This window comes from Mastacembelus armatus, chromosome 13 (genome assembly GCF_900324485.2).
Source record: "Mastacembelus armatus chromosome 13, fMasArm1.2, whole genome shotgun sequence".
NCBI classification, from domain to species: Eukaryota; Metazoa; Chordata; class Actinopteri; order Synbranchiformes; family Mastacembelidae; genus Mastacembelus; species Mastacembelus armatus.
Window position 1 is genome coordinate 4,211,545 of NC_046645.1, and position 14,448 is coordinate 4,225,992.

The window sequence follows — 14,448 nt, forward strand, 5'->3', positions numbered from 1 at the left end:
GAGCAAAAATGGAGAGAATGGGAGGAAAATGAAATAAACAGTGACATCAGTTAAATCATCTAGATCTTTGCCTCTTTATGCACACACTCAGTTTAAGCTGATAGAAGATCAAACTTCACCTTTTTAAACATTATCTACATCCTATTTCACCAAGTACCGCTCTGGATTGCTTTCATATTGCCCTGTGTTCATTTTTTTTATCACAAAAGAAAAAAAAACCTAATTGAATTTTGAAAAACATAACACATATGCATTCTCTAACTGTATTTCTTGTCTTACGCAGAGAAAGATCTTTTTCTCCTTTCCTCTGACAATTATGACAACTATTTAAACACTCCAGGGACCATCATGAACTCATCTTTGAGTCTACCTGTCTCCTGCAATACTTAGAGATGGAAACTGAGCCCTGCAGGTAAGACTGTGCCTGCTTTGATAACGACAGCGAACGGTAACATGCTGCTTTCTGAGGATGAGGTACAGAAACAGAGAAGAAAGTGGTGACACCTGACTGAACTCCCATCGGTGTGAGTCTGGAGCCAGTCTGGCTCTATGCCGTAACCACACACCAGGCTCATTAGCAACACATCTACCCTGTGTGTGTGTGTCGTTCAGCAGAATGAGTATCTGTTGTGAATGTCTCTCACCCAGACTACTCACAGTACAATGATCTCTAAAGTGTGAAGCTTCTGAATTGGATTACAGCATATTCACTTCTGCAGACTTAAACAAAATGAATGAAAATCCTAATACTGAAAATTGTGTCGACATCATCATCACAACTTCCCAGAGCTGAAAGAGACTCCTGAAATTGCTGGTTTCATCTGACCAACAGTCCAAACAAAGACAAGGGAATGAAAATATATAATTGTTTCATTGCTAATTGTTGCACCAGGTTAAAAGGCTTTTCATTAACTTTGTTTCGCTGGTGCTGAGCACCAGTAGTAAACAGTTGGTCTGTGTATTCTGAGTTTTATCACCGCAAGCAGCTGCCTGCAGCTGGAAACACCCATGGGAATAGTGAGAGTGAATGTAAACAATAATGAAACCTAAAAACAATCACCTGAAACATACAAAACCTCTGTACAGCTCAGAGGATCTGCAGAGTTGGATGATTCATCATTAAGAATGATTTCTTCCACATTATAGTGTCATTCAATCCAAGTGGGTCTTGGATTCATTGTTATTTACATTAGACAGATATCTTTTTAGGTTTTCCTTGTGTCTGTAGCATGTGTGTGAATGCTGTGTCACTAAATAGGACAGTGATGGCTGCTTGAAGAGGCACACACTGGTGTAGCTGAGGTTGAGGCCTTTTCTTCCAAGAAAAGATGCAATGTGTGTATTACAGTCACTGTGTGAATGTCGGTGTGCATGTGAATGACTGCTTTACAGTGTGTGCATATGTATGAATGTGTGTGTACTAGAACGGCTGTGTCTGAGGGAGCTAAGTGGGCGAGCACACAGAGCAGAAAAGACTTGTGCTCATGACACATCTCAGCCACACTACACGATGGAGGAGAGAGAGAGCATGTACCCCTGCAGCGCTAACTATGATCCCTCTCTCTTGCCCTCGCTCTCTCACTCTATCTCTCTCCTCAGGCTCCCACCAGGACAGCGATGATTTAATGATGAGAGAGACCACTTTGATTATTCATACACAGCAGACAAGTCCGCTGGCTGTGCTGTTGACTCACACAAGACACATGCATTCGAACATACAAAGACAAGCACAAATACAAATACACACATACACAGTGCACATTCAGAAATACACAAATAAAGACAAATGCAGTAAATAGATACTGGCCTTGCATACACGTACAGTATGCAAGTGTACACGATGACAGGCTAAAAAACAGGTATGCACACACACAAATAAATGCAAACCAAAATAGAAGCAATGACAATACAAACAACAGAAAACACAGTTTAGAAATACACACATGCCTCCCCACACATACAGTATTCCACAGGGTCAAACTGTTTTTGTAGATAACTTTGTAATAATTTGTTTTGGCTTCACACAGGTGCCAGTCTGGTACAATTTGCTTGGACTAGGAATGCCAGGAAAGTTAGACAATCCCAAATCAGTTAAAGTTCTTGAAAAAATGTATTATACTGTACTTGTGTAAATGGAAATATGGCACATTGTGTTTAAATCGTCAGTGTTTGGTTTGTCTGCTCTGGGCTACTCTAGAAACATGGTGTCATAACATGTGCTGTGTTTGTGAAAGGACCTAAGTAGAGTTAAAAGACTCATTCTAAGATTAAGAAAATACAACGGTTGGTATTTTCCAGTGCTCACACACTTATGACAACATTGCATGTATATTTTACAGAATAGTATATTCCATTTCCATATATCCCTCTAAATACTAACAAAGCTAAAAAATGTGAACCTCATGGTGGTGCTACATAACATCTGGGCACCATGAGTGAATCAAATTTCCTGACAATCATTTCAAAGGCTGAGTGATGGGCAGATTAGTGTTCATGCTGTCTTAGAAACAATTTATGGAAACACTATTTTTAAATTACAAAAATAACAGTGCATACCACAGAAGTGAATATCTGACAAAAATACTGGCCATGCCCTAATTTGCATACTGTTAATTTAATTCAAGAGTGTTAACAAGCACATACGTAGACAACACTAATCACACACAGAGTAACCCCGCACACAAACAAACACAGACTCCTTCAACATGTTTCTTTGTCTTTTTTCTCACAGTACATTTCATTCTTTGAAGCAGCCAATAAAAATCAAAAGGGGCTGCTACTTGCATGTGTTTGTGTGTGTGTGGATTTGCATGTAGGCCAGTGTGCTTGTGTGTGCATGTGCACCCTCAACCCCCGCCCACCCCCGACATGATGGAATGTGTCAGACTTGGGACTGCCAACGTTTAAACCTCATCTCTTATTCACTCGGTGCCCCTCCCGCTCCATCACTCCCCACACCATCATGCCCGTTCCCACTGCCCCCGCGCAGGAAATCGCTGATTTATTTTGCATAGCAACTATGAATTTTAAGTGAGTCCTATTAAAAGAGTCTCCTCAGCCCCTTCTCTAAATGTTATTGCTGCTTAACATGGGCTATTTTCTCCATCTAAATCTGAGACCTTGGCAGTGCAAGTTAACGTAAATGAAGCTCATGTTTGTTCATCAAAAGAACTGCACAATGACAGCATGCAAGGCTGTCTGTGTTTGTGTGTGTGCACGCTTGTGCATGAAATCATGTGTTCATGAGAATATGTAGGTGTGTGTACAGTGTGTTCCTGTAGATGAATATGCATATATAAATATCTCTGTGTACATCTGGAGATGTTCTAATCTGTCTTTGACCTTGTATGCGTCTGATTGGGTCTAAATGAAACAAGTGAACTGCAGTATCTAAAATGTTTTACATTCTTCACTGATCTTTGTCGTGCTTCGGTGGCCCAAGCTAAGGTGGAGCTACTCACTTGCTTCCTCTTCATCTCATCTCTATGCATCTACTGTGCAGCACTTGCATGGCCCCGGGCTAAACCTATTCTTTTTGATAGCCCATAATTGCTCGGTTGATGTATATTTTTTAATATCCAGCGATATTACAGGAGCATGGTAATAAAACACGGGCGGGTAGAGGAGAAAGTGTGAGTGGGAAGAGGGGAGACGACAGAAAGAGAAAGCAGAGAAGGTGGGAAAGAGAGTGAGCAACAGCAGCACAGTGCAGAGAGAAAGAGAGGGCGGTATAGAGGGATAAAATGGGGAAAGAAATACAAAGACGTGGGCTCCTGATACTTCGATGCACAGTGCCAGGTACTCCTCATCATGTCTGCCTATCTACAGTAGTGTGACTAAAGTAGTGTAGAGGAGGCTTTGCATTTATAAAGACAGGTCTGCAGACAGCATGAGATAAATGCTGTATTATAAAACTAAGAACACCATTTGAACCATTTCGGTTCAAGAAGGATCTTTTGTATGGGACTTTGTTCTAGATGGACACAGAGCTAAAACAATTGGTTGATTAATCACTGAAGACAGAGAATTATTTTATAATTGATCCGATCTGATTAATTATTCAAGTAATTTCAAGCAAAAATGCCAAATATGTTTAAAATGATAACTGTAGCTGATTTAACACTGAAATTGTTTAGCTTGTCATTTCCTGCTTGTGACCATCAGTTAGGCCAACAATAATAGCAAATGTCACTGGAAGATTATTTCAGTTGTAGTTAGTTAGGCACTGCAAACAATGTCTCTGATTAACCTGCATATTTATGGCATATTTTATAAGATATGCCATAAATATGCACTGGATGACAAAAAGGCATACTAGCCAGTTAGCCCAGCATGCAAAGTGTTGTAACGTATGTTAGTCCTAGTCTAAACATACATGGGTATTTTTTTTAATATGGGGGTTTTCCTTCTGAGTTCATTATAAAAAGAAAAAAAAAACTCATCCATACAAGCACTGTTTTAAAAAAATACATCATTCACAAGAAAACATGTGGACAAGAGCATGGCAAGTAAGTAAAATGTTAAAATATAAGTGTGTTGCAGGATGAGTCAGGGAGCACCAAATGGAGGGAACATAATTATAGTGTCAACTGGTAGCATGCAAATTAATGACATATTTTCAAGTAAAAAAGTTAGATCAACACAACTGATTTATGCAATATGTTAGATGACTTATAAGATTTTGAAATGAGATGCTTAGTAACATTTCATACTTTAAAAAGACTGAGTGTTTGTCTGTCTCTGTGTGTCAGTCCTGTGATAGACTGGCAATCTGCCCAGGGTGTACCCGCCTCTCACCCAATGTCAGCTGAGATAGGCTCCATCATTCATGCGACCCTGGATGTACCAGGATGAGCAGTAGATAATAGATGGATGATAGAGCCTTCAGTGTTTTTTAACTTATAAAGAATGTACTTATTATACAAGCATAACAATTCTCTTTTGTTACTTTAGAGGATTCACTATGTTGACGGTGTGCTCTAGAAAGAGGGCTGACAGCAAAACATGCACAGAGACAACACAGAGGAACAGCGCAGACTGATGTAATGATTTAAAATATGATGTATTACTCTAATATTCATCTGGGATTAAAACTCTGTAGTTAGCCATGTGATTCAATGAAGCTAAAAAATGATCTGTAAATGCTAAATAAATGTATGCTTTGTTGTGGCAGTGGGGGATTTATAGACTCTGAGGACACACATGACTGCCAGCAAATGAACAAGGGTATAAAATGAAACAAATAATGTATTATTTATCTTTTTAATCTTTCTCTCATTACTGGAAATGTAAGAAACAAAGACAGCCAGAGTGCAAATAAAGCAGAGAAACATGCAGACTGCCATTCCCTTGAGCCCCTTCGTCGGCTTCTAATTGAAGTATTGACGGATTTAAATGAGGCAGAAATGCACTCAAGAGCTCCAGCCTAACACACCCGCACACATGGATGCCGCATGAAAGCATAACGTACATGATATACTATGCACAGATACACAAATGAAAACAGAGATGATTGCAAACACATGCAAGTAATAAAATATAGCTACAGTTTATATGATAAGAAGCATAGTGCACCTTTGGTAAAAAATTTAAATACATACATACACAAATATACATACACACACACACACACACACACACACACACACACACACACAAACACACACACACAAACGCACACACACACGTGCACAGACTGAGAATGGACATGATGGTGTTGGTAAATACAAGCACAGTAATGGTCTCCCTTTTTCAAACCGCTCATGCGAGTAAGTGCACTTTTACAGAAAGAGTTCAAGTACATTTTGGGATTTAAAGGGCATGAAATGTGATCTGTTGATGAGTGACAAGCATGTGGCTGCACCTCCATATAATGAGTGAGCAGCCAGTGGCAGCAGAGAAAGGACAAGACAGATTATTAACATAGGCTCAAAGAACTTAAAGCACTTTCATATAATATGAATCATTCTAGCAGTGAGGATCACATCAATGCTATGTAAATCTTAAATGACTTAAGAGGTTTTAAATGACAATGCAAGAGAGTTGTAATTCTGGAGTAAATAGACAAAGTGTAAGAAGAGCATTGCACCCACATTTGAGGTGTCTCTGATGGTGTCATGTAGGAATTTTTACTGAAGCCCCACAGCGTGACATCAACTGCAGTATTCATTAAAGCTAGGCAGAAAGACCAGCTGTGATTCTAACTAACGCACACATTATCAATGTCAGTGTATATGTCGGCTAATAAATAAGATATTGCAGTGAAGAAAAATGCTGGGGGTCATCTAGAAACTTTACCACCAGAAAGCACTGACAAGTTGATTTTTGTCTTAAATCGTATTTTTTGTGGTTTCAAATGGTCACACAATGGACACTTTTTTATAGGAATTGGAAAATAACTGATACATTGATATTGTTATCAGCAACAAAAATCCACTATCAGTCAGGCTCTAGTATAAATATAAAATGTGCAGAGTACGGCATGGAGCCTAACCATTGTCAGACATTAAAACTGCATTAACTTGTGGAAGACTGCAGAGAAAAATAAATTTTATCTAATAATCATCTGTAATATACTGGTAACAGTGCATGTGGACTGTATGAAATAGCAAAAATATTTTATAGTTTTATAGTGTCGCCAGTGTTCTGCAAACAACCAAGGTCCCTAAATAAATATGCCAATGATAAGCACAGAATCATATCATATAACAATAGTGGTTCTGAATTCAATATTCTGTGGGAAAAGTTAGATGACTGTTAAAATTTACAATTGATTTTCATATTTAATCAGTTTTGTATGAATAATTACATAAACTTCCAAGCTTCCCACAACATTGCCAGGATTGAATTAGCATCTATTATTCTAACTGTACAATTACATATTTCCTAATGTGACTCTGTGAGTCTGCAGGTTTTTCACAGTTCATCAGTGATTACAGAGAACAATAAGATGTTTACTGTGATTTTGTTTTCAGCTGTACCTTTTTTTTTTTAGCACATACCGTATGTGGTCAAACATAAAACAGCACAATCAAATAATAAATGAACTATATTAACTGATAGAAGTAATTTGCCTACTACCAAAAATTGGTATGGAATCTCATAATTTACCATCCATTTTCGCTTTGAGATTCCATACCAGCTTTCCCCCAGACTGACGAAGCCTCTTGGATGAGTAGTGAAATATGTCGACCCAAAAACTACAAGTCCAGTTGCCATGACTCAACTTCTGGATAACTTCACCTGGATGACTGAGAATCTTCAAACACACTTCACAGACTGTACATACACAACCTGTTCAACCTGTGACTAAAAACTGATTATTAGAAAAAACTCCTCTTTATGGGAAAGAACATGTTTCTGATACAAATCAACTAAGCTGTAAACACTGATTCCATTATGGCTCATCAAATTTAAATGTCAAAATTCCCTTTGATAAGGGGACTGATAATAAAAGCATAAAGCAGAGAGTGTTTGGTGACTCAGGACTCACTCAGACAGACAGACAGACACACACACGAGTGGTTTGTGGTAAATGATACAACTATGGAGACCAGTGGAGCCATAACTAGACTATGAATGCAATCTCAGTTCACTTCTCATGTTACTAAAAGGTGCACCACCAGAACTATATGCCAGCCAACCACTGCTCCTTCTGTTGTGTCCTCTATATTGTATGTGTTTTGTTCATCTCCTCCAAACGCACACTCGCACACACACACTACTTAACATCTAAGTTAAACAGTGTGTAATTACCCAGTAAAACACTAACACCATTCTTGTCGTTTCTGCACTCCTGTCAGTGTACGAGCCAAAAAACTAAGAACAGAGAAGAGAAGACGAACTGTAGCTCAGTGCAAACACATCATCTCACATCTCACTCTAACCTCTTTATGGTAGGCCATCTCTTTCACTCTGAAGGGCTCAGGTTGGGATAATGGAGTCCAGTAGATGCAGCACAAGCATATCATGCTGTTCCAATTTATTATATGTATTTTTAAGTTATATAAGCTAAAACAGACTATATGACACAAGAGCTTGTTTTCTTTAGTTTAAATATATTTCTTAAAAATCAATGTTTGGAGTTAGATATGAGAATTGAGTCTGTTGTAGCTGCAGCCACAGTGTTTGCTCTGTGCTTGGTAAAAAAATGGAATAAAGAGGTTAGTACAGCCATAGGTCAACTTGCTGCATAGCAACTGAGTGCTACAGTCAGCAGACTGACCTATGAAAACACAGAGAGCATGGTCGTCTCTGGGTCTGCTGCTGTAGCACTGACAGCATTCACTGCAAGACTTAATTACAGTGACACATGTACTCTATATCCATGACATGCCAGTTGACATTAATGATTAAAAATGCTGATTTATCCAGAACATATGATTATAACAAAAATTTAACTTTGAGAGCTATAACTGTATGTATTACATTACTATATTACATAGTCATAAAAGCAAAATGTAATGTTTCTGCCATGTACCTGCAATGATGTTCTTATATGTGTACCAAAGGTTGTGATTAAAGTACTGTGACAGTTTGTATATTATCAACACCCAAAACACATTGCGCAGAAAGATGTGTGGGCTCAAACATGTACACTGATGACAAACACACATATTACCCACATACTTTTCATACTTGAGTTCTACTGCACATACCAGACCTTAGGCTGGAAAGGAGACAGAAAGGAGAAGAGGTAGAAACAGAAAGAGGGCTGCCAGTCAGCTGGGCTTCTTGTGCTCCAGACTGATAAAAGTAGCAAAGGCAAAATAAGCCCCATACTCATCTAAGTACCATGAAAATGATGAAGCACTCCTAGCACTACAGGGGAGCTACATGCTAATGCTCACTGGAGGCAGGTGACCTGGAGTTGGGAACATTAACATGTCAACCACTGAACGCAGCTGTGCACACATGCAAGAAAGAAGAAAATTGCCTACAGTGTGTACAAGGGAAGTGTTTATATCATTTTACAGTATTTAGCTGAGGCTCATTATTTAGCTGAAGCTCATTTCGTGACCTCAGTGAGGTGTTGTGGATGAATTATAAACCGTAACTCTCAGACTGAGTTCATTCATCTTTCATGGTTTGTCTGTTCAGTCTGTTGTTCTGCATCTCCCTCTCTTCCTGTGCAAATTTACCTTCAATCAACTTTAAAAGCAGCAGCTGGGATTTAAAACAGCTGCTTGTCACTGTATCAACTCAGACATTAGAATATACATTGATCACTACCTAGTAGCTGTTACTGACATCACGCGTAGGCTCTTACTTTTGACGGTCAGGTACATGGATTTGCTGACGTCAGCACCCACGTCGTTGCTGACCTTACACAGGTAGAAGCCGCTGTCGTCCTCCAGCACATGTTTGATCAGCAGCGACCCATTGCTGAGGAGCTGGATGCGGGAGCCACTGTTCAGAGGAATGGGTTGAAACTGAGGGACACCCGCACCTGGGGCAAATAGAAAGAAAAAAAGAAAAACAAAAGAAAAAGAGAGAGGAGAAAAAACACAATATTTAGATTTAATTGAAACCTTAATGTAGATTATAGAGTCGGTATGAACATACACATATGTAAGAAGTATTATCCAACAGCAAACTGTAACAGTAGGACGGCCTCCAGCGTGTGTGTGTGTGTGTGCGTGTGTGTGAATGTGTGTGCATTCGTTTGACCACGCATGTGTTTACAGATTTGATGACAAAGCCTGTCAGATTCAGAGAGGATTATAAACATGTTTCTTAACACCAGGCCTAAATCTTTAAACCGCCAAACAGCTGCTGAGCAGAGTGAAGTGGGCCGAGCTGCTCTTGTGATGCAATCAGAACAGACATAACGCTCATGTTTAATAAGAGAGCAGATGGGTGCAGATGAACAACAGGCAGAGGGAGAGCACTGCTGCTGGCCTTCAACACTGGGCTCAGACAGTCAGATTCAAAGATGTTTGTTGTAGCTAGAATTTTTTTTTCTGACTTTTTATTTCTGTGTCAGCTTTCTGGATTTATCCTTTGCATGTATGTTTGTTGAGATAATACTCGTGATCCAGAAGAACACATGCAATACTGGACTTAAAATGCATTTTGATGTAATTTAAGTGGAGGACAGATTTATCCTAAAGCCATGTATTTGAGAGAGCGAAGCTTTGCAAATGTTTTTCCTCAATTCTCAAAGGTCCACTGCAACTGACATTCGAGGTCACTGAGGAATTGTTGAAATAAATGGTCTTGACATCTTTAATATATTCAGGCTTTCTGCCTGTATGTAATTAATATTTATCTTCTCAACAGAACATGAAATAATCACTCTTGTTCAGTTGTTAACCAATACAGTAGCTCACCTTGCAATGGCTGACACTGAAATAAAAGGCTCATGTCTGCTCTTTCGTTTTTTTTTATATTAATTTAAGCACTTTGCTCACTTAGTGTTAAACATGTGTGAACTGAGCCAAGCACTGCACTGGCTCGTGTTAAAAGTTACTATGTGGAGATTAGGCCATTTAGTGAACTGTGGGTTTTTGCTTTTTAATTAAAATGCCGTTAAGTGGCCGTGGCCTGCAAAGGGTCAAGTGGTGACTTGGCTCTGGGAGAAAGGGAGCGGGAGGGAGATGCGTTCTTCCATGAAATATGGATTTTGCATATTCAAATGATGCTAGTCTTTATGCTAATAGCAGTTGACCTTTACTTACTGTTCCATATCTCCCATAGACACTCATCTGGCTCCTGGCTACTTCTGTTACAGTAAAATCATGCCAGACCATCATTCTTTGGACAAACCGCCCTCTGGCTTGCAGCAAATTAGACGGCAGCTTTCCAGGCTACATTCTACATCTTTGGATACATTTCTTCTGAGGGGATTTTTTCCCTGATATCCTGAGTAACAATATGTTACATAGGAAGAAGACGTGTGAAAAATATATGATGAATGACCCAAAGAACTGACATGCAGTCTGGTCAGCTGAACCATGTAGTGCCTCTCTTTGGATAGGTAAAGCTTATTTCAAACACTACGAGTGAGTAGACACAAACACACACAGAGAAACTGCTCAGCCTGAGCTCTCTCTACAGACACACACACACGCACATCACGCTAGCACACACAAATCCCATCAAAGGGTAAAAAAACAGATCTGATTCTTTCATTCCTTTGATCAAGAGGTCTAACACACACACACACACACACACACACACTCCTCATTGGTTGTTGTCCTTCTGTTGGTGAAGCTTTCATCCCTGGTTATATGGATGATGGAGCAAACACCTGGGGCCCCTCTTCATCTGCCCTGCTCAAGTGGCTGAATTCACCTGCTGCCTTCCTGCCTGTTTGTTTGCTTCACTCTATCTACCTCGGTTTATCTGTCTGTCTGTTTCTCGCTCTCTCAGATGAGTCTCAAATATTACAGGTCGAAACCCTGAGAGCCCCCAGTCGATGTTTTCAGTGCAGATGCCTGTATGTATGTTTGTATGCATTCACATGAATATGCACTGGCTGCAGATGAGGCAATTGAAACCTACTTACCTGCAACCACAATACTACTGATTATCATTATGTGATAGCGTTTATAACTTATGACATACAAATTTGAATCTTTTAAAGTAAAACAATCTCTCCTTTTGTTTTTATTTTGTGGTTTAACAATAGACATCTCTATTATGTTTATGCATTAGCTGATTCATGAAATCTGTTAAAGTCTGAGACTCAGTCATAAAAATGAGTTGGATGTTGATGTGAAGGCTATTTACAAGTTATAAACTTGAAGCTGCCAACTTGCAGAGCATTCCTGTGACACAGGAATTCAAAATCAGTTTTTAATACCAAACGATAGCTCCCCTGTAGCTTGCAGGTTCACTATGGTGGGCAAGTGTGCTGAGCTTAATGTACCTTTGGAGTGTTCCCATACAATGGTGGGTGGTGGGTAGCCTTCTGCCGAGCAGTTGAGAGTCACAGTTTTCCCATAGATCCCATCTTGATCCTCAGGCTGAACCACAAACTGAGGAGGAACTGTACACACACAAAGAAGCAACAGTTGAAACTGATACATAAACAGTATTAGTGTCTTTATAAAGTCAGTTTCTCTGTGCTTTCTTACCCCTGACAATGAGCTGACTCTGGTGCTCCACGGCGGCAGCCTCGTTGCGGGCGATGCAGGTGTAGTTCCCATTATGGTCAGGTGTCAGGTTGGAGATTCGCAGTGAGCTGGTGAAGTCAATGTTGTCCACAGTCACACCCAGGCTAGCGGGTATCGGCCGCCCATCTTTCTGCCAGGTGATGTCCAGAGGCCGGTCGCCTGACATGACCACACATGGGATGAAGACACGCTGACCTATGGTGAAACGCTGAAACTCAAAGGGCTGGATATAGGGAGGGACTGCAGGCAGAGAAGGAAAGTAAGAGAGAGACACAAAGTTTAAATGTGATTTTGGCCTTGAGTTTCTTTGTTCTTTTTTTTCCCAAAGTAATCTCAGAATCTTCTATTTGCTTTAAAGAGGTCACTGAAGGAACATAAAAGACCTGAATAGCAAAACATTCTGCAATATTGCTCCATCATTCTCAGATCCGAACATTTTGTCCTTTCAGCACAAGATGCTACAAGAGCAAAGAGAAACAGGACAAAAATAACGTTGAGGTGACTCATTCAGGTTGTTTAGAAAAAGAAACCTGAACTCTGTTTGTCTCTCAATAATCATCTATTGCTCTACTAACCTACATACTCTTCTCTTCCAGCATAACTACTACATCAATTTCCTATTTTATGCACTGATTTAAAACTCTGATTACAGGAATAGCTAGTACTTGAATAAAAAAAAAAAAAAGAAATCAAGCTTTCAAAGTCAATCTGGCTGCATAATATAATCACACAGTTATACAATAAGATGTATTCAAATTGACTGTGTGTTATTCTCCAGCCATCACACAAGTCATTTGTGTTTGAGTGTCCAGTGAGTTCAAATAACAGTGAAATAAGCAGCACTTTAGCAGCTTATTTAATTCACAACAAAGTGGAGATAATGGACTCCAGGGATCCCCAAAGACACTTCCGCATTTCAAGCATGAGCAGAGTAAATTAACAAATGCACTCACTCACTATAGCACCACTGGGAAGTGTTGCTTTATATCATCACTCTCTCTTCTTATTCTATCTCCACCTCTGTTTCCCTTGCTGCACTGGAAAGTGTAATATAGTGACAACAACCTAACATATTGTACAGAGGGAAGTGGAGGGAAATGGGATGTAATGAGGAAGCCCTTTTTGTGTTACCTATTCCAGGTTGTAGATCACAGTGGAGATCAGTCACTCAGACTGAACCATCACTGATGAAGTCTTCATAAGCTATCCTGATCCACTAATGACTTTCAGGTAGATTAATTTAGAAGTCTGGTGAGATCTATTTATAAAATTGTCTGCTTCTCTGAGTGTGAGTATTTATTCGTCTCTCTAGTGATGGGTTTTTCTGGTTCATCCTTTTGAGATGAGGGAAGAAGGAATATCTTTTATGCTTCTAAATGAAACAAATTCAGTTTTATTACAAAATATAGGTCTTCAGGCTGAATCCCTTTATAGTTTCCTTCACCACAAAGGAACACAAAGTAAAATCTGTGATGATTCATAATTTTGGGGAATATGTTTATTCACATTTTTGCCAAATGTTAAGAAGATGAACTCAGCTTACAGCACAGCGATCAAGCTAACAAGCTGCTAGTTGCAGCCTTGTATTTAAAGTCATACAGATATCTTCCTGACACATGGATATAAAGTAATATAAAGATTCAATGGTATGGATTTTATTGAAGCAATTTCTTTTTTGATCAGGCTTGAATCAGAAACCTAGTGCCATTCACCTATCTCCTCATTAAATTGTTTTTGATCACGATGCAATGGAATTGTGATAAACAAAAATAACGTTTCAAAGTTGTGCATTATATTTAGCTCAGACTATTTGGTCTTTTGCTTAATTCAATGGGCCTTACCTCTCACGCGAACATGAACACTCTGTGAGTCCATTTTGTTGGGTTGGACCATAACCTTGCAGTTATACTCGCCAGCATCCACCTGCTGCACATTGGTCAGCTTTAAAGTACCGTTGTTCTCAAAGGCTCGCTGTCTGTGATTGAACGGGAGCAGTGCAGAGTTTTTGTACCACTTTATGGAGTAGTAAGGGTAGCCAATCACGCGGCAGTGAACGAAGGCATCCCGTCCAGCTATTGCAGTGATGTTTTTCATTGGACGAATGCTGGCACGGCCTAAAAAGTAACAAAGAATAAGAAAAGATCCTCTATAAACTCATTTCTTAGATAGTAGTACAGACATCAAATCAGAGGAACTGCTGTTTGTTTGCTTTTGTAACTAAACTATTATTCATAGCTTTTCAAATCTATCTAAAATTTAAACAGGTGAGTAAAACAGAGCATTACATATAGGACCTGTCGAAAAACAACAGCTACATCAACAACTGCTT

The 14,448-nt window shown here is 39.4% G+C and overlaps 1 protein-coding gene across 7 annotated transcripts in view; it reads right to left on the reverse strand.

The window, feature by feature from the left end:
• LOC113144413 (Down syndrome cell adhesion molecule homolog) overlaps window positions 1-14,448 on the reverse strand; it is an 87,096-nt gene that overhangs the window by 19,332 nt on the left and 53,316 nt on the right. For all 7 annotated transcript variants that reach the window (XM_033325514.1, XM_033325519.1, XM_033325517.1 and 4 more), the window contains exons 7-10: window positions 13,961-14,233; window positions 12,081-12,359; window positions 11,873-11,992; window positions 9,269-9,448 (exon numbers count right to left, since the gene is read on the reverse strand). In XM_033325514.1, the coding sequence (XP_033181405.1) occupies window positions 9,269-9,448; window positions 11,873-11,992; window positions 12,081-12,359; window positions 13,961-14,233 (852 nt within the window). The remainder of the gene's footprint in view (window positions 1-9,268; window positions 9,449-11,872; window positions 11,993-12,080; window positions 12,360-13,960; window positions 14,234-14,448) is intronic.